Here is a 26,846-nt window from a genome sequence, read left to right as displayed (position 1 = left end):
CATTCATGAATTACGATTTTTAATGTCACGGAATGAGCTTGATCTGCTTATGTCATCGATGACATCGTAATGACATTCATTCACCTATTTGATTTAATCCCAGCCAAAAAGAATCTTATTTGAATTGAAGGGGTTATATTTTTAGAAGTGAATAATTTTTGGAAAAGAAAGTGTTTGGCTTTCTACTACTCCATGTTGATACAAAAAAAGGATGAGGGAAAAAATTATTCACTCCTAAAAATATAACCCCTTAAATTCATATAGGTAGTAGTTCATTAAAATGGTATGTAAGCATACACTTATCCAAAAATAAACTTCAATCAGTCACTATCTGAAAACAAATTTTCTTCATCTTCACTTCTGCTTGTGCTTGTGAAGATATCGTCATTTAAATTTATAGCCACAATATTTATCTTTGTTTGAACGTATCTGTATCTCTGCATCTGTAGGGTAGGAAGGGTGAGTACATCTTCTCGAGGAGTTGTCCTCCTAGGTCATCATCCATCCTGTCCTTTCCAGGAAGATGGACAGGTCACTAGGAGACATCTCCTTTATATTGGCAGGTTTAGACTCGCCGAACACACTCTCTTATTGACGATAACTCCGGACACTGGCATAGGATATGCCTGACAGTTTCATCTTCCTGTTCACACATCCTGCATAGAGTTGTGTCCACTAGCCCCATATTATGGAGGTATTGCCTTAGTTGACAGTGGCCAGTCAGAAATTTTACGGTTAAGCGTAGGTTTTTCCTGATCATCGCCAGATATTTCTTCGGCGCCAGCTTCCCAGGGTCGCCCAGGATGATCCTGGTGAGATTACATCATTTAATTTCATCCCATCTCTTTAGGGATTGAGTATGGGTGTAACTAACTAACTAACCGCAATTGTCTAAGTTATCAAGCCGTAGGTGCCACTATGGTCCTAAAATTCTTAGTCCAGCTGCTTCCTTGGCTAAAGAGTTGGCAATGCGATCACCTTCACTCCTGTCGTGCCCTTTAATCCACCTCAGGATAATGTTATCATCTACCGAGGCTTTGGCTAAATCTTGGTGGCACTCTAGTACTAGCCCTGAGGTAACACGTTGTTTGTTCAATGCTAGTAGGGTTCGTCTGCTATCAGTGCAGATTGTTATGTTTTTGCCAGAAATGCCTTTCCTGGTTATTTCTTTTGTGGCGATTGAGTTACCAGCCAGTTCTCTGTTTGATGTGGATGTGGATGTTTCATTTTCCCAATATCATCGCTCTATATCTACTACATGTCGGCAACGCTTTTGCCATTCCTCGGGAGTGATTTGATCAAACTCGTGCTCCGCCAATTTCCTCACATCTTCCAACTTGAAAGTTATATTCTTTTGGAACACATTGTTTTTGACAGTAGCCCAAATGAGTTCAATGGGATTAAAATCCAGATGGTAGGGTGGAAGTCGCAAAACCTTATGTCCGTGTTCAAGCAGAACATCATCAAATGTGTATCTAATACAATGATTTTTATTTACCTTGATCAACTCGTAAAATTTGGGTTTGAGCATGTTAGGGGTGAACATGAAGCTTTTTTCGTGCAGCCACTTCACTATGTGAGGCTTCCTAGAATTTGTGTTGGGGACTGGATTAATTCGAATATTATGGTATGGGGCATTATCGGTCACGACTACCGAATTCACAGGTGAATTTGGGATAAATTTTCTTGTAATCATTTACCATAACTGTAACAGGTATGAGATAGTTAGATGCGATAGAAATCCGCATATAACGAATAAAGATAGGGGAGGAGGAGTTATGATAGGGGTAAGTAAAAAATTTAAAATTTTAGACTGGAAGAAAAAAGAAAGTGATTTCGACGCTCTGTATGTTAAAGTGAGGTTGAGAAAAATAGTAATCGCTCTTTTTGTAGTTTATTTTCCTCCGAAATCAGCTGTTGAAAATTACAAATGTTTTTTTTATTTTTATGAACGAATGGTCGATGATAACAGAAATGTGTACGTCGCTGGTGACTTCAACCTACAAAATTTGACTTTTTTAGACTTCACGGACTTAAATGCTTTGGAACAAATGAATGAAGTTCTCAATAATAATAATCGAAAACTTGATCTCGTGCTAACAGCTAATGAAAATTGCGAGTTTCTAAAAGTATCTAGATCTGACTTTCCATTGATAGAAGAGGATACAAACCACCCTGCATTATTAATTGATATTGAACTAGAAAATAGTAAGAGTACCTAATAGGGAGAATACCTTCTTTGGAACAGAAACTGTATATAATTTTCAAAGGTGTGATTTCTTACAGCTTTCGTATAAAATCAGAGATATTGACTGGACCGCATTGTTTGAAATAGAAAATGTTAATGACGCGGTAAATTTTTTCTATAGTAAAATATATGACGTTCTCAATGAATTAGTACCTCGAGTAAAAAATAAAAAAATAAAGTTTCCTGTTTGGTTTACCTATGAAGTAAAAAAATGTTTGAAACGGAAAAATGAACTAAGAAAGTTGAAAAATCTATCCAACTATTATATGCAGCTATATGTTGAGGAGAGACGAACATTGAAAAAACTAATTGATACGTGCTATAAAGAATACATAAAAAATATAGAAAATGCCATTAATAACGATTCAAAACACTTCTGGTCATATACGAAAAGCAACAAAAAAACTAATAATTCTTCCCTCATACTCAAGCTACAGGGCTCCCGAGTGAAAGAAAGTGACTCTGCAGATTCTTTTGGCAAATATTTTCAATCTGTCTACAGTAATGACCAGGCGACTGCAACCCCTAAAATTTATTTCCAATGTAATTTTGGTCTTATTATTTGTTTACCATTTAAAAATAAATTGATTTCCGATAGCCTGTTTCATTCTAAACAAAAAATGTCTCGTGGGTTTTTTGCCCAAAATAAGCTAGTTCGCAGCAAAAAAATATTTTACCAACAACTACAGAGATAAATTTCACTGGTTCGGACTTCCATTGTCTACTATATAAAATGATTTGAAATCCCTGAAACAACTAAAAAAGAATAATTAAAAATGAATAGCTGAAAATAACAAGTATATTAAGCAAAATAAACCTGAAATGAAATAATAGTGAAATAAACTACAAGTAAAAATATAACAATTGAATAAATAAAAAGTGTAGAGATTCCAAGTCACGTTAGTTCACGACGTTTCGATTGTTAGTATCTACAATCGTCTTCGGGTGATGACTGGACTGATTCCTCCGAGAGATGACTATGTATAGGTCGTTGAAATACTTTCACTTATCCTTGCTTTCCATTTTCCGCTTCACTGGTTCCGTGGGAGATGACCGTTTTTGGATACGGGACGATACACAAAGATCGTACGGGACCCTACCGCATCAATCGAAAGGAAGTTGTACCAAATTTTTGAAAAAACACCAAGTCTATTTTTCGGACAAGGAAAGATCATGGCTAACACCGCACCACAGTAAGCCCCCTCACTTGTATGGACTACCAAGAAGGACGTTCCGCTTAGACCGATCATCAGCTCCAGAGATTTGCCTACTCAAAACTTGTCTAGTTTTTTACTTACAAACTACAGAGATACATCGTCATAAATGCGAAAATACGAAACTGATCTATCTAGTAGGTCGCTATTTGCGATGGTGACAATTAAATTGGTATGACGCTGTCAGTTTGTGAATTTTCGAAATTGAATTAATACTAATTGTGTGTTGTTGTTCTGTTCCTAATTTGTTACTTTAATAATTCACTTGTTATTAAAAATACACAAATGAAGAAATGGCTGATATGCATTACATTTACGGTCTGTCGCAGGGGAATGGGTTAGAAGCTTCTAGAAGATATGCTGAAATGTATCCTCAAAGGCAGCATCCTTCACATAGAATATTTGCTCGACTTCATCAACGATTACGAGAATATGGTTCATTCCACAAAAGAACGCAGGATTGTGATCGCCATCAAGAAGTGCGAACACCACAGCTTGAGGGAGCAGTACTTAATTTGATTGAAGAACAACCTACTACCAGTACTAGAAAGATTTCTTTCCAGCTAAATATTGATCATATGACGGTATTTCGAATTTTAAAGGAACAACTTATACCCTTACCATCTGCAACGAGTACAGGCACTGTTACCCCGAAACTTTCCGAACCGTCTTGAATTATGCAATTGGATGCAGTATAAGAAATTGTGACTTTCTGAAGACGATAGAATTCACAGACGAATGTAGTTTTTCTCGGGACAAGACTATTGATTTTCATAATTACCACATATGGGCTGATGAAAACCCTCACGCTATTGTCGAAACTAACCATCAAGAACAGTTTTCTCTTAACGTGTGACTCGGAGTTATTGGGGATGATTCAATTGGGCCTCATTTTCTACCTACTCGATTAAATGGTGAGGCATACGTTCAATTTTTAAGAGAAGTGCATCCAGTACTGCTGGAGGAAGTTCCTTTGGGCGTCAGAAGGGATATGTTTTCATGCATGATGGGGCTCCCGCCCATTTTAGTCAAGTAGCACGTCAGTATTCAACTGAAACATATGCAAATCAGTGGATAGGTCGAGGAGGACCACAGAACTGGATCTGAATCCTCTCGATTTCTCTATTTGGGGCCATTTACAGCATTTGGTTTATCGTACTCCTGTTCACGATGTAGAGGACTTAAGAAACCGCATCATCGATGCGCAGGGTAATCAGAACGACTCCAGGAATATTTGAGCTAATACGTGGGTCAATGCGCCGACGTCTAGACGCATGTGTAATGTCTGAAGGTAGACATATTGAACATTTACTATATATATATATATATATATATATATATATATATATATATATATATATATAAAAATAAATAGATAAGTACTCTTTGATCATTCCCATATTGATTTCAATTTAAGAGCCACCGGTATACATCTGTTTCAGCCTATTGGGCATCGTCAGTACCGGGCAGGCGGTCCTCGATTGAAGACAAAATGAGAAAAAACCAAGAAAGTACTTGATAAAAATAGCTGCGTAAACGCAAACGAAACATAAGTGGAACCACCTATTGGTGTGACACCCAAGTCAACTTGCCAAGTTTTTATGTCAGTGTTGGTGGTTTGACCAATCAACCGACAACTGCGGTAGCAGAAATTTGGGAAGCTAACCTGAAATGCCATCGGAAAACGAATCCACATGTTTCTAGAAATGATATGAAATCTAGAAAGGTTAATGCAGTCAAGCTGCTGGAAAATAATTCCATGAAAATCAAAAAATAAATAGATAGGTACTCTTTGATCATTCCCATATTGATTTCAATTTAAGAGCCACCGGTATAAAATTGAAATCAATATGGGAATGATCAAAGAGTACTTATCTATTTATTTTTTGATTTTCATGGAATTATTTTCCAGCAGCTTGACTGCATTAACCTTTCTAGATTTCATATCATTTCTAGAAACATGTGGATTCGTTTTCCGATGGCATTTCAGGTTAGCTTCCCAAATTTCTGCTACCGCAGTTGTCGGTTGATTGGTCAAACCACCAACACTGACATAAAAACTTGGCAAGTTGACTTGGGTGTCACACCAATAGGTGGTTCCACTTATGTTTCGTTTGCGTTTACGCAGCTATTTTTATCAAGTACTTTCTTGGTTTTTTCTCATTTTGTCTTCAATCGAGGACCGCCTGCCCGGTACTGACGATGCCCAATAGGCTGAAACAGCTGTATACCGGTGGCTCTTAAATTGAAATCAATATGGGAATGATCAAAGAGTACTTATCTATTTATTTTTTGATTTTCATGGAATTATTTTCCAGCAGCTTGACTGCATTAACCTTTCTAGATTTCATATATATATATATATATATATATATATATATATATATATATATATATATATATATATATATATATATATGCAAATATGAAAGTTATTGAGTGTCTTGATATAGAAACAGAAGTTAATATCGGACATAGCACTCATGAAAGTGGCAAACCATAGACACGTGTTTCGGGCTTTTGGCCCATCATCAGTATGGTGCAGCCAAGTGTAAGGATGGGCAACACTTGGTTACCAAAAGATATAAATACAAATGCACGGAGCCACCAGCAGGAGCCAACCGCACATTTGTGGTTTCAGTTGATAGATCTCGTGTTCACAAGAAAACTATCAAAATCACCACGGAGGCAGCTATAGCTACCTGCGTGACATCCGGGTCCAGGAAATTATACAAATATGAAAGTTATTGAGTGTCTTGATATAGAAACAGAAGTTAATATCGGACATAGCACTCATGAAAGTGGCAAACCATAGACACGTGTTTCGGGCTTTTGGCCCATCATCAGTATGGTGCAGCCAAGTGTAAGGATGGGCAACACTTGGTTACCAAAAGATAGAAATACAAATGCACGGAGCCACCGTGATCTACCGTTGATCTATCAACTGAAACCACAAATGTGCGGTTGGCTCCTGTTGGTGGCTCCGTGCATTTGTATTTCTATCTTTTGGTAACCAAGTGTTGCCCATCCTTACACTTGGCTGCACCATACTGATGATGGGCCAAAAGCCCGAAACACGTGTCTATGGTTTGCCACTTTCATGAGTGCTATGTATGTATGACAAGTCAGACAAGTCTATAAAATAAAATAAACAGTAAAAATTTGTAACAAGTTTACAGGGTATATTAATATATTCAAATTAAGTGTGGAGGTTCGGCGAGCATCTTCCTTGTGTCAAAAGTGTGTCTACGCACATGTTCTGAATATTCTGAAGTTTTTTTTTTAAACATTTTTTATAACTTTTTTTAAAACAATACATATTCATATTTTTAATATTGGCAGGAAGTGCATTATACAATTTAAAATCATAGGAGCTTTTTTGTGATTTCATCAGCCTGAAACGTTGAGGTCTAATAAAATTGCTGTTACGTGTATCATGATCGTGTAAACTGGATTGCTTGGGAAACAAGGGGGATCTTTTGTGAATATCTACTAGCCTTGAGTAAACATACAAAGAAGACACCAACACAATTTCATGAGTGATGAATGATTCACAACAAGAATCCCTAAAACCGATTCCAGCAAGAATTCTCAGAGCTTTTTTCTGTAATATAAAAATGAATTGGGCATCGCTAGAATGTCCCCAAAGTAGATTTCTACATGTTGTGTGTTTTGTTATTAATAAATTAGTTTTGTTTATTTCCCTTTAATCGTTTAATGCAGGTACCAACTACAAAATAACAATAAATCCAGTTCGCATTTATGACGATGTATCTCAGTAGTTGTTCGTAAAATAATGTTTTGCTGCGAAATGGTTTATTTTGGGCAAAAAACCCAAGAGACATTTATTTTTAGAATGAAACAGGCTATCGGCAATGAATTTTTAAATGGTAAACAAATAATAAGACCAAAAGTTACATTGGACATACATTTTAGGGGTTGCGTTTTCCACTCCTTACAACCATGGGGTAAACCAAATAAATTTCTGGCTAAGTATCTTTTCGGTAGTACAAAACGTCAGGTAAATTTCAATAATGTAACTTTTTCAGTGCTTGCGAAAAAAATTGTTATACAAATTTTATGTACCCCCTTTAAGGGGCTGTATCTTAACAAGGGATGCTCCAATGAAATTTCTTTATATGAAAGATCCTATCTCTTTTTCGATAAGGAATCACCTCCTTGAATATTTTACACTTATTCAGTTACACCCTGTATAAATAAAAACTCCTTTGATCGTCCATAAATGCTATTGCATTCAAATATAAAATATTTGTTGTATTTGGATGCTGTCATCATGCTTATTGGTTTTTTAATGAATGAGCACAGGTATTTCTTCATTGATAATAGCGTATCATATATTTTTGTTGAATTCCAGGGCACTTTCTTTAAAGTTCAAAACGACTCACGCCCCGCCTGGTGATACGCTAGTACATAGAGGAGACGTGCTGACTTCGCTCTACTTCATATCAAGAGGTTCTATAGAGATTTTAAGAGATGATATTGTTATGGCAATTTTAGGTAAGTACCGATTAACTCAACTTGTGTGTACATTAATTCCCATCAGATAAAGTTTTACTGAAGTTAGTTTCACGGTTGATCTATTAGGAGTTGAGGCAATGTAGCGAATATCAAATTTTGTCACATAAATTATGGTTGAAGAAAATACTTTGATACTCACGATAAACATCTCTGCTTTGTAGAGAGCAGTCAATAGTTACAGAGAAGTCAGTTAATCGGTTTGTAATCTGTTTTCGAATACAGGGGTGTACAAAAAAGTACAAATCAGAGTATGACAGGTGGAGAAGTTTGTAGAACTGATAACTCAATTATTTCAGTTTGTAAAAGTTTGAAATATCACAATAATACTGCCGTGCTAGGGAAGAAGGTCGTAACTGACAATTTGATCATTTTGAGATAATCTCATTTCAAGACTTATTTCAATGCCATTCACATTTTCTGATAGGAAATTGATTATTCTCGGGGTGGGAGTACATATTGGTGGATGCTCTTTTGTCAATGGCATTTCGTTGTGATATTTCAGAAAATTTGAAAATTAATGCAGATACAACTTTTTTTATAAAAAAATTCGAAAAGTACCATACAAAATATCGTAAGTAAACACAAATATATAGGGGATAAAATGGAACATAAATATTATATTATTACTGCTTATTATTATATGCATATATGAATAAAAATTTGTGAGAGGATGCAATTTCGGTTATCATGGAGTTATTCATCATCAAAAATACTACTCTCCTCCTCGTCGCCGTTCGCTTCAGGAAAATTTTTCCAGAACTGTCGCCTAGGGATTGGTAGAATTGGTAACAGCTTTTGCAGAAGAGTATACTTCCTTTTTTTCGATATTCCTCTTACCTTTTTTTTGAAAGAGGGGCAATCATCTGCAAAAGAATTTCGGTATTGTAAGGTCTTCTCACCCCTTTTTAGCTTCGAATGTACGTTGTTGGTTGACACTGAAAGTCACAGCATTCTGGAAATGACCTCTGACTTTATGCCGTCAACTACGAACGGCCTTATGAAGTACTTTTGCCGAGTAGAGAGGACTAGATCCTCCGGGTGGAAGAAATATTAAGAGCAGATAGTTTTTGGTTCACAGATGGATCAAAAACACCTTCCGATTCCGGTGCAGGTGTTTTCAGTCGCAGACCCAAGACAGAGATATCAACCTGCCTAGGAACCAATGCGACTGTATTCCAAGCGGAAATTTACGCTATTGAATTGTGTGCAAAGAGATTGGAAGAATCCAACCTCATACACAAGTCAATAAAAATATTCTTGGACAGTCAAGCTGCGTTGAAAGCTTTTGGCTCCTACTGAGAAACTTCTAAATTGGTAGCAAATTGCCAAAAACGACTCTCCTCGTTAGGAAGACTTAACAGATTGTCTTAGGTCTGGATTTCTAGCCATACTGGCCTGAAAGGCAATGAGGCTGCTGACTTCCTTACAAAGGAGGAGATTGAACACCTGGATGGCAAGAAAATGTATGGACTTCTGGCAGAATCTTCCAGGATTGGCTCATTTCAAGGCGTTCATTCACCCTTCGAAGCTTGATACCAAACAGTTGTTGTACTTCAGTAGGGATGAAAGACGATGCCTAACAGGCCTTCTTTCAGGTCACTGTCATTTGAATCATCATTTGCAAAGACTCGGACTGTCGGAAGACAGTGTGTGTTGACTCTGTTTGGAAAATGATGAAACAGTAGAGCACATACCTTGTGCCTGCCCCGCTGGGGACCGAATCACGTTTTTAGAGTTCGGCAGAGTCGTACTCTTACCATCTGACCTGAAAGACCACTCACCATACAAACTAATCGGCTTCGTTAAGAAGCTGGGTTTATTTGGTCCAGTGTGCGCCATAATAGACCCTTGCGGGTTGTGGTAGAGAGTCAAATAGACCCACTCACTTTGGACCTAACCCAACTTATTGTGAGGAAATCGGCCAAATGTAACGAAAATTGCGTCCGCAGCAGTAGGCCTTGATCAATAGAGGAGGCCCGATCCTGCTTCACGACAAGTCCTGTTCGCACGTTCCTCAAGTCACCATCCGAATGTGAAACGAACTGAGCGTCCCCAGATCTCCTGCCAACCGAATACCACCTCTTCAAGCACTTCGATAACTTTCTCATCGGTAGAACCTTCGCCAATCGGGACCAGGAAAAAACAGCTTTCATCGACTTCATCGAATCCAGATCACACATTTTTCATGCTGACAAAATTAATCGACTTGTTACGTTGGCAAATGTGTACTGATTCAACTGGCGCTTATTTCGGCTGAATTGAATTTAATTGATTAAATTCACTGAGATATTACAGTTCAAAGTAAACTCATAGAAACGGATGAAACTTTTGAAACAACCCAATACACATTTTTCAGATAATAACTGAGATGAATAATGCCTCTTTTCGGGTACTATTGAATGACATCAAAAAATCAATTGTAGCTTTTTTGATTCCAAAGATATATAGGAAAACCCAAATTTCCATTTTTTGTATTTTCTTCATTTTCAATATTCAGTATCCAGGTGGAAATTGAATTATATTTTCTGTTTCAGGTAAATTTGATATATTCGGAGAAAATCCATGTTTACATCCCACATTGGGAAAGTCGGCGTGTAACGTTCGAGCCCTGACCTACTGTGATCTACATAAAATTCATAGGGACGATTTGTTAGACGTTTTGGAGCTCTATCCAGAGTTCTACAGCCACTTTTTGAATAATTTAGAAATTACTTTTAATTTAAGAGATGTAAGTACCTCCACAATTCAATATTGAATGATTTTTCATTACTAAATAGCAATGAATAATTTCTTGAAAATGTCATTTGTTTGGTTATTTCGAAAAAAAAAATGTTCATAATATTATCATTTGTAGATTTTTTAGTTTAGTATTATGATAACTGCATTTTATTCAACTTGTTTATGATGATATAATTGGTATTTTTGCGCGGACCAAAACCAGGAAAAAATTTTCAATTGATTTATATAAAAAAAAATTATTTATATTTATAAATCTTTATGATTTATGTATCTGTGATGTTTATTGTTAATAATTAAAAATTACATTCTAAGAGTTAATATCTTCATTCGAGTTTGAAGGTCGTTGTAGTTTGGAAGTGCAAGATGCAGTTCTAAACCCGGATTTTGAAATGATGCAGTTCCAAAACTGGCTTTCAAAAGGATGCAGTTTCAAATCACGACGGCCTTTAAAGGATGCAGTTCCAAACTACGACAGCCTTCAAAAGGATGCAGTTCCAAACTACTACGGCCTTCAAAGGATGCAGTTCCAAACTACGACCTCCTTCAAAGGATGCAGTTTCAAACTACGACGGCCTTCAGGACACATTTCCAAACTACGACGGCCTTCAAGAGGATACAGTTCCAAACTAGGACGGCCTTCAAAAGAATGCAGTTACAAACTGCGACGGCTTTTAAAAGGATGCAGTTCCAAACTATGACATCCTTCAAACCCGAATGAAAATAGTAACGAAATACCTAGTTATTTTGAATTCAAAATAATAATACTGATTCAAAATTGATTCTAATCTTAAGGGCGGCGCGATAAATGTGGCCTAGGGCGACATCAAGCCTAAATCTGCCACTGATTTTTACCTATCAATTAGAATTGAATGAATGAAAGAAAATAAAATTAGATATAATAAAATTTGTTGGACAATTCATATGGAGGTACAAGGTATGATTTAGTTAAAATAAAGCACAATTGAAGAAGCGATGAGTGATATACCACTTGTTTCGCTTTCAGGAAGAAAAACAAAAAACGTAAGCGTAAAAATTCAAAATAGATGTGAATCTGTTTAAAAAAAATCTGTTTAAAATCTGTTTTTTCGTTAACCGGCTGTCGCACCCCTACGAACGACAACCCTCAGAAGTCGAAACTTGTTCGAGCTAAGGATTAACGAGGTCTTACCTTTTAACGTGTGATTCCTAACATGGGTTGGACGATAGCAACTGAAAATCGATAGTTCAGACTAGGGCTTGAACCACCGACCAACACGTCAGTCAATTCGAGTGAGTGAACAAATCACCCAAGCCGAACCGCTTGGCCACCGACCGACCAAATAGTCGTATAGATGTATAGATGAGATGAAATAAAGTGAAGGTATATCACGTGTTAGGAATCAGACGTTAAGAGATAAAACCTCGTTAGTCCTCAGCTCGCATAAGCTACGACTTTCGAGGGCCGTCATTCGTAGGGGTAGGGGTTAACGGAAAAACATATTTTGAACATATTTTTTAAACTCCATAATTCTGATTTAACCCTAATTATATATCATGTTATATTTTGATTTTTCATGCAAATTTATATCTGTTATTTTCCAAGTTTCCATGAATTTTCTAGTATAATTTTTGTTTGTTTGATATGATACAAGTTCAACCTTTGAATCATTTATAGCTATATCATTCACTTCTACGTTCAATACTCGTTTGATTTCTTTACAGAAAAATGATGAATTTTTTTGACTAGGTATTTCGCCGACGTCAAATAACGTATTATTTTTTCTGTTGTCTCTTTCCAGATTTTCTATTTTTCCTTTCAGTTGTCGATTTTCAGCTTCTAATTTGGTGATTTTAGACTTCAGGTTTTCTACTTTCAGAGAAATGCGTACTTCACTGATTTCGATTGAACTCTCCATTTTATTTTACTTTCTATTATTTCATTGAAAATATCCTTCAGGGTTAGGACGTCTCCATTACCTGACATTTTCTTTCCATTGGTATATATTCAATTAGAGTGAATTGATGTACTAACGTGGGTTAAAATTTCAAATAATTTTTTTGTTGTGAAGTAAGTCGTTTCTGAGTTTTTACTTACCTTTACTGTAGGTACGCCACTGGATATTAATTATGTCCTGAACTTTCAGCTGATATTTTTATATTTTTTTTCAAATGTTAATGAAACCTTCGTGTTTGTTCTCACACTTGTCTGAGTATGTTAGTTTCTATTCATTTCCACCCCTAAGATAACATTTTTGGTGTTGCAACTTTTATACCCGTGAAGAGCTATCAATTATCTGTCATTTGATATCAAGTTCAATATTTATACACGACTTTTTCCCACCAAAAACGTATTCATATCTGGAACACCTTGCTTTGGACTACTATCCGACTGACTGGCTGACTATATGAACCCATAAAGTTCAAAAAGTTGGAAATTCCGTATAGTTTCTTGGTAGGAAATGCCATCAATGATTCTATGTTCGTAAATAACACTAGTTTACAGTAGGTACATCTATTGACGATGAAATTTCAGCTGTTGCTTACATATGATATCCTTATTTTAAATATATAAGTAAAATTTTCATATCAGATCTAGTTTCTGAGTTTCAGCAATATAGATATAAAACAGAAAAAACATGTATTTAGTAAGAAAAGAATTTTAATAAATCATGGAGTTCTGAAAAACTTCGCCTCAAAGCTCTTCTCTGATGTGTAGACTGAGGATAATGGCGTATCAGAGACCAACAATAGTCAGACATCATATTAGTATCCCAAAAATCCTGATAAAGCTCTTCCATAATGCGTAAGTCTTTACGTATACGCTCTTCCTGCTCTTTGCTCAATCTCCTAAACTTTCCGGAAATCTGAGTTGAGTTTTATGCTCATATTGCACCCCAATTTTTCGAATTGTAAAAGAAGGTCATCTATAAGCGCAACATAATTTTCTGATCTTCTGTTTCTGTGAAAGTTCTGCATCACAGAGACGAAAGCTGTAGAAGACTTCTCATGTTTATCCAAGACCATCTCAAAATACTCAAAATAGGTATTTTTCACCAACTCTGATATACTTTTCTTACATTTCTTCAACACACATATTCTCCGCATATATACCAAAAATTATTTGTTGAAACAACGTCTCTTGGAGCTACTCGTGTCGGAAAAACTTTAGACAGTACAGCACAGTAAAATATGCACGTTATAAATAAAGAAATGCGCTTAAATGGTAAAAATCGAAAACAAAGTAACTTGAGCTGCACAAAAAAAATGACAAAAATAGGTTATAAGTAAACACTATCGACCATAAAAGGGACCAAAAAGGGAAATGTTGTAAACTAGCGAATTTTACGGCACTTTATCATACATTAAAATCATTGCTATGCAATAGAATTTGTAAATGAAATAATGATAAAAAAACGTTTAAAACAAGCTTTTATTTTTGAGTGCCCTAAAAACAGCAAAACAAAATTTTAAATCACATTAAGCACATTCACTTATGACTTTACAGAATTGAAATTATAATAAAAGCTTGTCGCCATAATTTCAATTTATAATTGAAATTTTGAAATTAGGTAGGCACCTACTAAACTTTAAGCAATTCATAATGTTTGTAATTAAATAAATGTGCCGTAAATGCTTAAAATGTGGAACTTCAACATTGAATAACTTTTTTGCACACATAAATAAATGAATGTGGTTAACGTGATTTAAAATTTTATTTTGATCTTTTAAGGGCCCTTAAATAAAATCTTGTTTCAAAAATGTTTTATCATTATTTTATTTTATATTTTTTAGTTTCAATCGATAATTATCGATTAATACGAAAGTCCATCTATAAAACGGAGAGTCCTTCAACAGGAAAACTTAAGGAACAGGGAAAACTATTATTAGCAAAAACTATATTATATAGAAGTAGGTAGGTACCTACTCCTACGACATACTTTATAGAACAATTAGCATGTTATATTTGTTAGTCTATTCATTTCATTGATGGCGTCATTATTACATAGCCGAGTCCCAGTTAATTTCGAACAGTCTAATTCTTCTATCAGGAGGCCTTCTATTGATATGACCCTTCTTAAAGCCACGTACGCTTGGCCGGCAGCGAACAACTTTGAACCCAACTATACAACAGCGTTGTCAACCGTACTACCCTGCATTTTGTGAACTGTAGAAGCCCAGCATAAAAAACAATTGGCAAAAACGTTCAGCTGTACCATAGCTGAATTTAGCTGGAAATTACACAGATATCGGTTGAATAACGTGGATCACATCTTTGCCGAAGTCGATACGGACTGATGGAATGTCCGTGTCATACATTCGTGCTCTCCGGAAACAGAGTCATATAATTTCTAGTATATGACTGATGACACCATTCACTAGACCCTTAGACACATCAACATTGTATCGCAACATCACCTTGGCCCCCACAAAGATTTCCAACTCTTTAGGCAACCCTTCAGTCTTGTTTATATCAGATTTAATTTTTTTTCTAGAAATATATTTTTCTTATTGAAGCCAACCCTGAATGTGGCATCTATTTCATGGTGGGCCTACCAACTGCCTATCATAAACGAATGCGTATACAAAATTTCGTGTTCCTGCTATTTACCGCTGAGGAGATCTCTCGTACGGAGCCGATCCTGGCAGCAGCATCAGACCACGTTTATGATTAACATGCAGTGTTATCGATTCTGGACCAGCATGCAAAATTTCAGGTCAATCATATACCGGGAAGTGGGTCAAATCAAACTTGCAAGATTTGTTAACATACATACAAGTCAGGTTAAATAAAAGCTTTTAAAAACATATCGCATCTCTTAGTTAACAGATAAAAACATATTTTCAATGGAATTCAAATATAAGATGAAGGAAATATATCCCTGGATTGGAATCTTTTCAGGATGATCAGGCCGGGGTTGTTCCAAGGAGATCTTTTTATCCGAAGGATAAAGAAACCAGGTATTTCAGGGGAGTTCCTTCTGCCAGATCGAATGGCATTTCCAGTCGAGGAAATTCCATGAATGGCAGGCAAGAATCTCAATACAGTGATGAGTCTGAATCCGGTGAGTGAATATAAGTTTTGTTTTATATTTTTCTGCGAATATCGACTGCCCTTCGATGTTTTCAGAGTGGTTGGCTGACAACGAGTGGATTGAATTTGCTATTGCAGTTCACACAAAACCCGCTGTAAACCAATTAATATTTCTTTCCCGTTCCATAAGAACGGGAAAGGAATATTAATTTTCTATTTTTTTTTTTTTGTTGTCAACCCTTCATAAAAAGCTTTTCTTTCGGAAATATCAAATATACAGTATCACATAAAAATCCGCAACTTATTGGAGATTTTATCTTATTAGTGTTCTATAAATTGTAGGAGGCATATTTTTAGGAGTTTCTGGGAAAGACAAGTTCTGGATGTCTACTTCTATAACTTCATACAGAACGAATTTTTAAAGTACACACTGAATGAGGAAAAAGTGTGATTCAATGTTCACATGTAGTTGTTAACGGAAGATTTTTTTCTCTCAGTTTGTATCTGGAAGTAACTTGTAGGCATCTTTGTTGAAAGTTCATTTTGAAATTATTTGATTTTTTCCTGCTTTCGAAAATAAAAATACTTGTATAAAACTATTCAATAGAATTAAAATCGTCGATAGGACTCTGACACCACATCGTGAATTCCTTTATATTATAGAATGCATTCAGGAGCGGAAAAGATTTCAGTTTAGACTTGAATCTGAACAGGTTCGAGTGGTTTTTCAATTCATGGTGTAATAAATTGTAGAAATTCGCGCCTGTATATTTTGAGGATTTTTTGTAGTTGTTGTATGTGGCTAGTTCTAGTCTAAATTCGTTTCTTTTGCGAGTTTAGTAGTTGTGAAATTTTGAATTTTCCATGAGGCTGTTTTTGTGAATGTAGGTGTGAATCAGAAGTTTGTATAAATAAATACTCATAAAATTTAGAAGTTTTTTCTCTTTGAAGATATTTTTGCAGGATTCTCGATAATCCAAATGGAACATCACGGGAATTATCCGTTTTTGTGCCAAAAAGACTCTGGTACTATCGATGGCCAAACCATAAGCAACAATATTATAACTTATATTCGAGTAAACCAATGCATAGTACACATAAATTATACCCTCCGCATCAAGGCAACTCATCAGATTTTTTATTGCGAAGTAGTGTTTATTCAATTTGGAGCAGATCATAGTGATGCATTCCTGCCATCTGAGATTGCTATCAACAATTGTACCTAGAAATTTGCAACTTTCTTGAAATATTATTGTCTGATTATCAATGTTTAGTTGTTCTGTGGAAAGTTTTCCTGTTTTGGATCTCTAGAATTGAACTGCAATGGTTTTGGAATAATTTAAGATCAAACGGTTCTTTTTACACCAATTATCAAATTGGAGAATAACGTTATTTGTTTTTCTGAGTAGCTCATTTGTATCTGGGCTGGATACTGTAAGTTATAGATGTATCGTCTGCGAACATATAGACCTCTCCGTCATTTATGTAATCAATAAGAAAATTAAGGGGCCGAGAACGCTCCCCTGGGGAATACCAGTGTCGATTAAGTAATCATCGGAAGTTTGTTCACTAATTTTCACTATTCCATTCGTTATACCATTCGTTACCCATAGAACTCGACATATTATTCAAGATATGGAATTTTTTACCAAATTTTAACAAAAGCCTTTTGGAAAAGTTATTCTTCATGAGTGGCATGTAATGTTAAGTATATATGATATTGCCTGATGTATCATTACAAAAACAAAGTCTATAAATTTAAGAATATTCAAATTCTTTAATACCACTTCATCTCGTCAAATTAAACCAAAAAATAGGAGTGAAAGTACAGAAATTTACACCCAGCTCAAAATTGGTACAATTTTTCAGAACATGAAATTAAATCTCTGCTTCAACAAAGTTTTGATGATATAATTATTTGTTTCAAATTACGTTTGAGGAATTTTCAATGTATTTTCATTCTTTTTTCTTTCAAATTACTCGAATGTAAATTAATATTTTCAGGCCATGGTATTCTGGAATTTTCTACCGAGAAAGCCGGCCAAGATGTTACGCCTATGAATTTAAATTTTGGTGATGAAAAACGAAGATCGTCAACTTTGAATTCCATAACAGGTATTCATAACTATATCTCATGTATAATTGTTTGTTATTTTTGTCCCTCAAAAAAATATATGAGAACTGGATGAACTAGTTGTGTAGGCCTCATGCATTGCTTTTAAAATTGATTAAAAACAGAACAACTCTCAAGTTTCACCAACTGATAATCCTGTGGATAGTAACAAACATCCAAATATTCATATTAAGTATCAGATAGAATTCCACATATTATAGTTCTGGAATGAAACTGAGTCGTTTTGATATTCAGAATAACCCCTACACATTCAATCCCTTTTCAGTTTAATATCTCAAACCATTTTGTTTAATATCATTATTAAATGTTGATCAACTTAATGGCACAGATAAAGAATGTCAATAATCCTTCTCTGGCATAGTTCAAGAAACGGACATGACTGGTTCAAATTTCCAATGCACAAACTTTTCTTGAAACTGGATACGCACTTTCAAAATCAAACGTTTCTGTTCAGTTTTTGATGACAAATCCTGCATCTTATATTTTCAAAAATTCAAATGCTCTTAGAAAAATTGAGATGAATATTCAGGACATAAAGTCAACAGAACTCCAAAAAAATCAATAATGATTGAATTGGGAAATATTGAGTAACTCCCGTATTCAAAGAACACATCATTATGAGATTTTCATTAAATAATTTTACAAAAACGCAACACGTGTTTTGCCATACAATAGCTTTTTCGGGCGTGTCTTTACTAACTATATTCTACATATTTAATGGTTAATGTACCTTACAATTTGAAGTACCTACATTTCAAGTAACTGATTTTTACCTAAGTTTGTAATGAATTAATTTACCTGAGCTCATGTCCGAATTTCCACATTTGAAAAAATATTTAGTAACAGGGAGTTATTCAATTCCAATTGATCAATCAAAAATCACCCGAATTACTGAATCTATTGATTTCTAAACATTTTCGAAGATTGAGTTTCCAACTCTTCTCTAATAAATGTAACACATTCTATCATGATTGAACTCATGTCCTTCTGCTAGAGGTTGGTTTGCAAATGTGGAATTGATCTTTCTATTTACAAAACTACTTATATGCTCTTTAATTCTTTGGAAAAATGTTCTCCCTGTTTGGCCAATATACAGTTTTGGGCAAGAGTCACAAGTCAGCTGATATACTCCTGATCTATCCAACACCGAAGTTTTGTCTTTATTGTTTTTAATAAATTTACTTAAACTTTTATTCGTTTACACATTCTTTTTTCCAAAAACGGGCAATATTATTGGTTGGTTCACCCAAATATGACAATGTCCTATAAATGAAGTTATCGCATCTTGAATTTGGGTAGACCACGTCCATAGCTTGCTTTTGTATTTTTTTGGAATGGTTGAAGTCTATAATATCTACCTTATAACCGTTGTAAACCGCGATTTGTTTGATCAAACTCAGCTTTCTCTGGAAATTACTCTCGGACAGTGTAATATTCAATAGTTTGTGAAGCATACTATTGAATGCAGCAACTTTATGCTGTTTAGGGTGTGTGGAGGAATTATGTATGATAATGTCCGTGAAATATATTTTGTGGAAAATTGAAAATTCATGTTAATTGTTATTTTTCGTAATGGTTAAGTGAAGGTAATTTATTGAATTATTCATCTTCCTCTCAGTGGTGAATTTTATTGACGGGTGGATGGAATTGACATATTCAATGAACTTGCCTAATTCCCTATATGTGCCAGTAAAACAGACTAAGATATCATCTACGTATCTGTACCAGTACAAGAAACTGCTAGTTAACCGATTATTATAGATTTCATTCATACTCTATGTTATCAATGAAAATTTCAGCCCGCAAAATGGTTCCCCATTATTAGTCCTTCACTGCATGAATAGAATTTTTCATCAAACTGGAAATGATTTTAAGATAGACAAATAGTAAGTAAATCTAAAATTTTCTGTTTTATCAGTGGATACACGTGGTTTTTGTCTAAGAGATACTCAACCAGTCCAATTGTTTCAATTGGCCAAATACTGGGAAATACATTTTTGTCATCAAACGATATTAATTTTTCGTTACCAGAAAGGATTACGTTTTTAATATCATCCACTAATTGATTCTAAATTACACAAAACTAATTTCCCAATTAGACCTGTGGTGTCGTTTGTAACGGAACCTTCCGTAAATATCTAAGAAATCCTTATAAAATTGATTGAAACCTATACCAATTTCAAGCCGAAATTTAGTACAAATAATTCTCAATAATTAGTGGATGATATTAAAAACGTAATTTTCCCTGATAACGCCAAATTGATATCGTTTGATGTCCAAATTATTTCCCAGTATTCGGCCAATTGAAACAATTGGACTGGTTTAGTGTCTCTTAGACGAAAACCACGTGTATCCACTGATAAAACAGGAAATTTTAGATTCACTTACTATTTGTCTTCCTCAAAATTATTTCCAGTTTGACGAAAAATTCTATTTATGCAGTGAAGGACTGATAATGGGGAACCCATACTCGTATGTTATCAATGAAAATTTTATTGATAACATAGAGTATGAAATCCATAATATTCAGTTGACTAACAGTTTCTTGTACTGGTATAGATAGGCAATCAGGTAAGTCCATTGAATATAATAATTCCATCCACCCGTCAATAAAATTCACCACTGAGAGGGAAATAAATAATTCAATAAATTAACTTGACTTAACCATTACGAAAAATAACAATGAACATGAATTTGCGATTTTCCACCAACCATCTTACACGGACATTATAATACATAATTCCTCCACACACCCTTACCAGCATATAGTTGCTGCATTCAATAGTATGCTTCACAGACTATTGAATATTCCACTGTCTAAGAGTAATTTCCATCGAGAGCTGAGTTTGATCAAACAAATCGCGGTTAACAACGGTTATAAGGTAAATATTATAGATTCCATCCTTTCCAAAAAACTACAATAGCAAGTCATGGACCAGGTCTACAGCTTACAGAACGAATAATACTCTGTAGTATATAAGCTGACTCTTGCCCAAGAATGTATATTGGCGAAACAGGGAGAACATTTTTCCAAAGAATTAAAGAGCATAGAAGTAGTTTGATGAATAGAAAGACCAATTCCACATTTGCAAACCACCTTTTAGCAGAAGGACATGAGTTTAATCATGAATACGATGTGTTACATTTAGAAGAGAAGTGTTTGAAACTCAATCTTCTAGAATGTTTAGAAATCCATAGATTCAGAAATTCGTGTAATTAAAATTGAATAACTCCTCTCACAATAAAGTGTTTTGAATACCTACGTTAGTTATGGATTTTCATCAAGTATCAGCCAATTCCATCATATATTGAATAACTTCTTCAGGAAATTTTATGAAAAAACTGCACTGTATTTTTATTTCTGAAACTCGTTCAGTCATTTCCGAGTCTGATGAAATTTTGAAATCCTTCCTAAACAATTGTTGGTCGAAGTCAATATTCACTGTAGGTTGATGTATATAAAATCTGTGCTATTAAATTAAATAATATCGTATGTGTTTAGGCATGCTATCTCATCTCAAACGAAGTATTCCTGATCTAAGGTTACACAAAACACACCAGCCACTGATAGGTAAGTTTTACGTGAATTTTTGTTTCGAAAAACTGGCACCACTTTTCTCTCTAGTTTACTCTCAAACGCCCATCTCTTCTTAGGTGTGTACCTAAAAATCCTAGAGGGTAAAGTAGTGTTAGTAGCGAACTCTCTGTAGATGGTCTTGGTTCGCATTGAATTTGGTTGATTCCTAATGTTCCATCTACAGGGTATCGCAATCGAGAAAGCTTTCTTCTTGAAAAGCAACCCAATCCGTCTCTAGATTATATTGCATAGCGAAAACTCTTGGTTGCTTTTCACTATTTTAGAGTTAATATGGTTCTTCCACCAAAACCTTACAGCACTTTTTGTTACATTCTGCCAATTATGTATGTATATGTAACTAACGGTATCATAATTAGGAGCATGGGTTCTGTCGAGCATGATAGGTCCACTAATTGTGTCTTTCAAACGTTCCAGCCAACATTTTTCGGTAGTATTTTAGTAAATGAACTCATAGTTGCACGGCATTTGCAATAATTGTTTGTTGACTTAAATTGAATTACTTTAACTACACTTTACTTTCTTGTGTTCTTCATTTGTGGGTGGAAGTTATTGGAAATTGTATGCAAAACTTTTTGGTGCTAGGAAAATGTTTTAATCATTCCTTGCTCACCGGTTATGCGAACGTGAACGCTGTTCGATGTAGAGTCTTCCAGCAGGGACTTTCGAACTTTGACAATTGCTAACGGCCATTTTGTTAAAGCTACATGTATCAAATTGATTGTCATTTATTCAGTCTGTTTTGCCATAGCAGTCAATAACATGTGGAAATAACGAAATTGTTTTATCAAAATTAGTGTTCTGTTCGAACAACGTACCGCGCGCTTCGCCATTTTCACTGTCACCACAATCGTCCTACCGAGAGGACTATTCGCAATGTGGTGGATAAATTTGAGTCTACAGGTTCCGTAAACAATCGACCAATACCCGTACGTCGACGAAACGAAAGATCAGTCGAAAACATCGTCGCTGTCTCTGAGAGAGTGCAGGAGAATCCGACGCAGTCGATTTCGCGTCGCTCACAAGAACTATGTCTTTCTCAGATAACAACTTGGCGAATTTTGCGTCATGACTTGGCCTACGCCCGTCCAAAATTCAACTGACCCAGGAACTGAAGGTAAATGACCAAAGACAATTATAAAGCAGTTGGCAACTGACATCATCATCGAAAAATCATCTTCAGCGATGAGGTCCATTTCTGTATGAATGGGTTAGATTAAGTTAGGTGGAAAGTGAGTGGGTCTATTCGACCCTCCACCGCAACCCGCAAGGGTTTATTGTGGCTCAAACCTATCCACACTCGACCAAATAAACCCAGATTCTCAACAAAGTCGATGATGGTGAGTGATTTTTCAGGTCAGATGGTAAGAGTACGGCTCTGCCGAACTCTAAAAACCTGATTCGGTCCCCAGCGGGGCAGGCACAAAGTATATGCTCTGCTGTTTCATCGTTGATGAGGTAGTCGGATAGTCAGAGTGCTAGATTCCCACCTTGATACTCGCGACAACCTTCCCATATGAGGGTTTTTGCACGTCAGCTACACCTGACGATGCCTGGTTTTGGTAAATCATCACTTGAGCTCAAACGTTTGCTAACCTGCTCATGGGGGTTTGTTCCTCCACCTGGGACAGATTCTGCGTACGCCGCTCAAGAATTTGGTGCAAGGCGGTTTCATAAAGTACACCGCTCTTGAGGAGCAGTCGTTTCCTGGCTGTACCACCAAACCTTTTTTTTTAGGTTCAGTTATTGGATCAGGAGTTGGAGAGTTAAGAAGCTCAGCTCCTGATCTAAATTTACAGAGAGGTCAGTTGGAGTCATAAGCTCGACATTCATCTCCTCTGTAGACTCACTCCTGATCTAAATTTACAGAGAGGTCAGTTGAAATCGTAAGCTCGACATCCATCTCCTTTGTAGACTCAGCGTCAGAAAGAATTTTTAAGTTTACTCTATCCATAAATGTCCCACGAGTAGCTAGGGAAAGAAGGTCAATCACGGCAGAGCCCCGCATTACCGTGACAAGGCGATGCTACGACGAGAGGGCGCCCGGTATCTCGAAGGTTCCGTAGAGACAGCCGATAGGCTCAGTGTCATTCATCCTCTTGGCACTGATACACACACCTTAGGATTTTGCCACCGTTGGGATGCCATTCAGTTACGGAATAACAGAACCACAAGTGATTCCGTCATTTCCGTATCCAGCGGGGCTACGTGGAAGCAGGCATCCGATGGCCGGTTTCCACAACCCCCACATCCCAAGCTAATGTACTCGCCATGGGTACGTGAACAAACAAAATTGTCGAATTTGGGACGATACCAATCCACATGAGATCCAAGACCGCCCAATGTATCCCGTAAAAGTCACTGTTTGGTGTGGATTTTGAGCTGGGGGCGTCATCGGTCCATTTTCTTTGAGAACGACGTTGTCCAGGCCAACACTGTGAACAGCGAGCACTATAGGTCGATAATTACCAACTTCTCTTGGCCTGAGTTGGATGATCTGAACACCAACGACATGTGGGTTCAACAAAACAGCGCTACGTGCCACACAGCTCATACCACATTGGGATATTCTGCAAGAGTGATTTGAGGGTGATATAACGATGTTATATTCCACACATCAATAGGTCTCTCAAACAAATAAAAAATTCTGATGATATCTCACAAACACTTTGTTTTATCTAAGGGAAGGAAGCCCTTTATGAAAGACCCTATATAATGGTCTTCAGTATCGTCTTTAAGAATACCTCATCCTGAAATAGCTCAAACCTCACAGATCAATAAATAGTGAAGAATTCAGGAAAGAACTCTAAAGACTGCACTTCAGTATCAGTCTGTCAGTATCTGTTTTAAAAACGAGTTATGAAGTGAACCAATACATATCTCATTGATAATTCATATGTTTCGAGTTTTGGGTTCAGTTGGAAAATAGATTCGAAGAAGTTTTAAAACGTATTCATTTCACGGTTGGGAAACATCTTTATAATTTCCAAACTCATAATTTTTTCAGGAGTTAATTATATTATCAATCATATTGAAAAAAGTTACAGTAGATTTTTGACGTTAAAATAAAATCCTTAATGAAAGATTCTACTTAGTATACATATGAAAAAGAAAACTATTTACTGTTTCATCACTCTGATGAACCAATTGATCAAGTGTTGTTCACAACACCTTCAACAGTATCAAATACAATTTACTACCTTTACGCAAATTTGTCATACCACCAAATTCAAGAGTAGTATCCTAAGTGACAGCGCTCAAAATCTTTCACGAAAATGCATTATTTTACAGCACAATCGACACCTCCCTCCAGTCACCGAACACGCACCATTCGACGACAGTCTTCAACTGGCGCCTATCACCAAGAACAGACCGCCGTTGCAGCAACGCAGGCACACCATCACTCTGTTTCTCATCAACCTCAGCACAGTACAGTGCCCCTTTCCAGCAGTACCAGCTATTATACTAATAGCCCTAGTCCACCACACGGTACTGATACAGGAAATCATGCCGAGGAGATACTGGTAAGTTTCTAAAAAAAATCAGTGTGCGTCACTAGATAGCCGATAAATTATCGTCATCAACAAGAAAAAATTCCAACCTAAGACTAACATCGATAAAGTTAACTAGTCTCCACAAAAAATGGATTCCAGGCAATAATTTCATTTCATCTGAAATGAATACTGTCTCGAGTGTTCTCTGAATTTCATTATTATGAAGAAGTAGTCACCAAAAGTCCCTAAATTTTCTCCCAATTTGAAGACAACGTTTCCTTTTTTTTTATGGAATGTGAAAATATACTTCTTCATTCTTTGAACTCTTTTTTTTGTCTGCCATAGTTCTTCAAAGAACACGTTCTATTTTTTTATCAATTCACTGGTACTACTGAATGCAAATTATAGTTCTAATTATTCGCGTGGATACTGTGGATAGTATGATGGACATCAACAGTTTCTACTTTGCTAACATGAAAATGATTTCTTCTCTATATAATTTCTTGTAATACACGCAGAGATCCTGATGAAGGATCCATTCTGGAATTTGATACTGAATCAAGTATTGTGGGTTGGTTGAAAATAGTTTTCAGCTTCTCAATACCAAAACCAAAAGGGTATTCTTCTATTTCATTGATTATCTCCTAGTGGTTCCTCTATCTTGTTTTTTTAGTCTTGTCTTGTCGACATTCTTGTTTGTTCAGGATTTCGATTTGATTTTTTGTTATTGTTACTGTATCCACCAATTCGGTAGATAATTCGTCTCCTTGATCCTCACGAAATAACTAGGGAGGGTCGCTACCATTACAAGGGGATTAATCTCTCCATATTCACCCTTTGTTTCAATCATGCTTCTTTCCTCTGTATTTTTGATTCTAAGTATTCGTTCACGGAAGCCGCCTGGGTTGTGAATTTCTTCCAAATCTTCAGTACTGCAGATCGAGGGTCGGATAGCTAGTCTGTACCCTCTGGTCAACAGAAAATCCAAATTGTGCACGAAAAACAAAATTACCATCTACAATACGATGTTCAAGCCTGTCATCATGTATGCTTCAGGCGTCTGGGGACAAGCGGCTCCGTCCAACATTTCCATCTTGGAAAGATTACAAAATAAGTTAATTACGATGATTGTGAATGCTCCTTGGTTCGTGCGGAACGAAGCCATCCGCAGAGATTTGCAGCTGCCTTCCATTCGGCAGTCCATTCAGTCGAGGAATCGGCGAGTTTTTGAAGGTACGGAAACTCACGAAAACCCGTTAGTTAGGAAAGCTATAGATTATGCTGTAGACGACCCCTCCCGATATAGAAGGCCCTGACTCTCTGTCGAATGAGGCCCTCATGTCCCCCGTTAACGGACGAAAAGCTTTTTCATCCATCCCACCCCAACCAGGTAGGGGTATCCCGAGAAGGGCGGTACTGATGTCTGAGGACTTCATACCGCCATCCCCTCAGTCATGAACCCATTGGTCCTTCTCGAGATCAAAAATCAGGCAAAAGGATAAGGGAGCTGGACTCCAATCCTGAATGAAACGAAGATGACCTTCCACCTATTACAACATTCTGATGTTGTATATACATGTCCATTGTTTGATATTTACTGCATCCTTCTGTTCATAATGTATATTGTCCATAGCTCACTTGTTCCTGCAATACAGTGCAGGAACAAGTGAGCTTGTTTCATTCACATGAAATATGACAAGCTACTTCTAAGGTCTACAGTCCCTGCTTCGTTGAAGCAGTTATTTTAATCTCTTCTCAGGTCATTTTATTGGTTTCCGAATGCATTGCCCCAGTACTGTTAGTATTCCTAATTAAATCACTACCCGCTCTCGATTTTGGTACCCCACGGCTGGTTCAGGGCCTATCAATCAT

General features: G+C 36.2%; 1 protein-coding gene across 10 annotated transcripts in view; it reads left to right on the top strand.

The window, feature by feature from the left end:
- LOC111504205 (potassium voltage-gated channel seizure) overlaps positions 1 to 26,846 on the top strand; it is a 741,437-nt gene that overhangs the window by 692,406 nt on the left and 22,185 nt on the right. For 9 of the 10 annotated variants that reach the window (XM_074183663.1, XM_074183665.1, XM_074183666.1 and 6 more), the window contains 6 exons: positions 7,838 to 7,980; positions 10,536 to 10,729; positions 15,620 to 15,782; positions 17,756 to 17,866; positions 21,388 to 21,456; positions 24,772 to 25,004. In XM_074183663.1, coding sequence (XP_074039764.1) covers positions 7,838 to 7,980; positions 10,536 to 10,729; positions 15,620 to 15,782; positions 17,756 to 17,866; positions 21,388 to 21,456; positions 24,772 to 25,004 — 913 coding nt within the window. The remainder of the gene's footprint in view (positions 1 to 7,837; positions 7,981 to 10,535; positions 10,730 to 15,619; positions 15,783 to 17,755; positions 17,867 to 21,387; positions 21,457 to 24,771; positions 25,005 to 26,846) is intronic. The other variant, XM_074183662.1, reaches the window with a different exon arrangement.

The sequence above is a fragment of the Leptinotarsa decemlineata genome, unplaced genomic scaffold, assembly GCF_025532065.1.
Source record: "Leptinotarsa decemlineata unplaced genomic scaffold, Ldec_3_MD MMD2_tig00026340_RagTag_RagTag, whole genome shotgun sequence".
NCBI classification, from domain to species: domain Eukaryota; kingdom Metazoa; phylum Arthropoda; class Insecta; order Coleoptera; family Chrysomelidae; genus Leptinotarsa; species Leptinotarsa decemlineata.
This window is presented reverse-complemented; position numbering and strand designations above follow the sequence as displayed.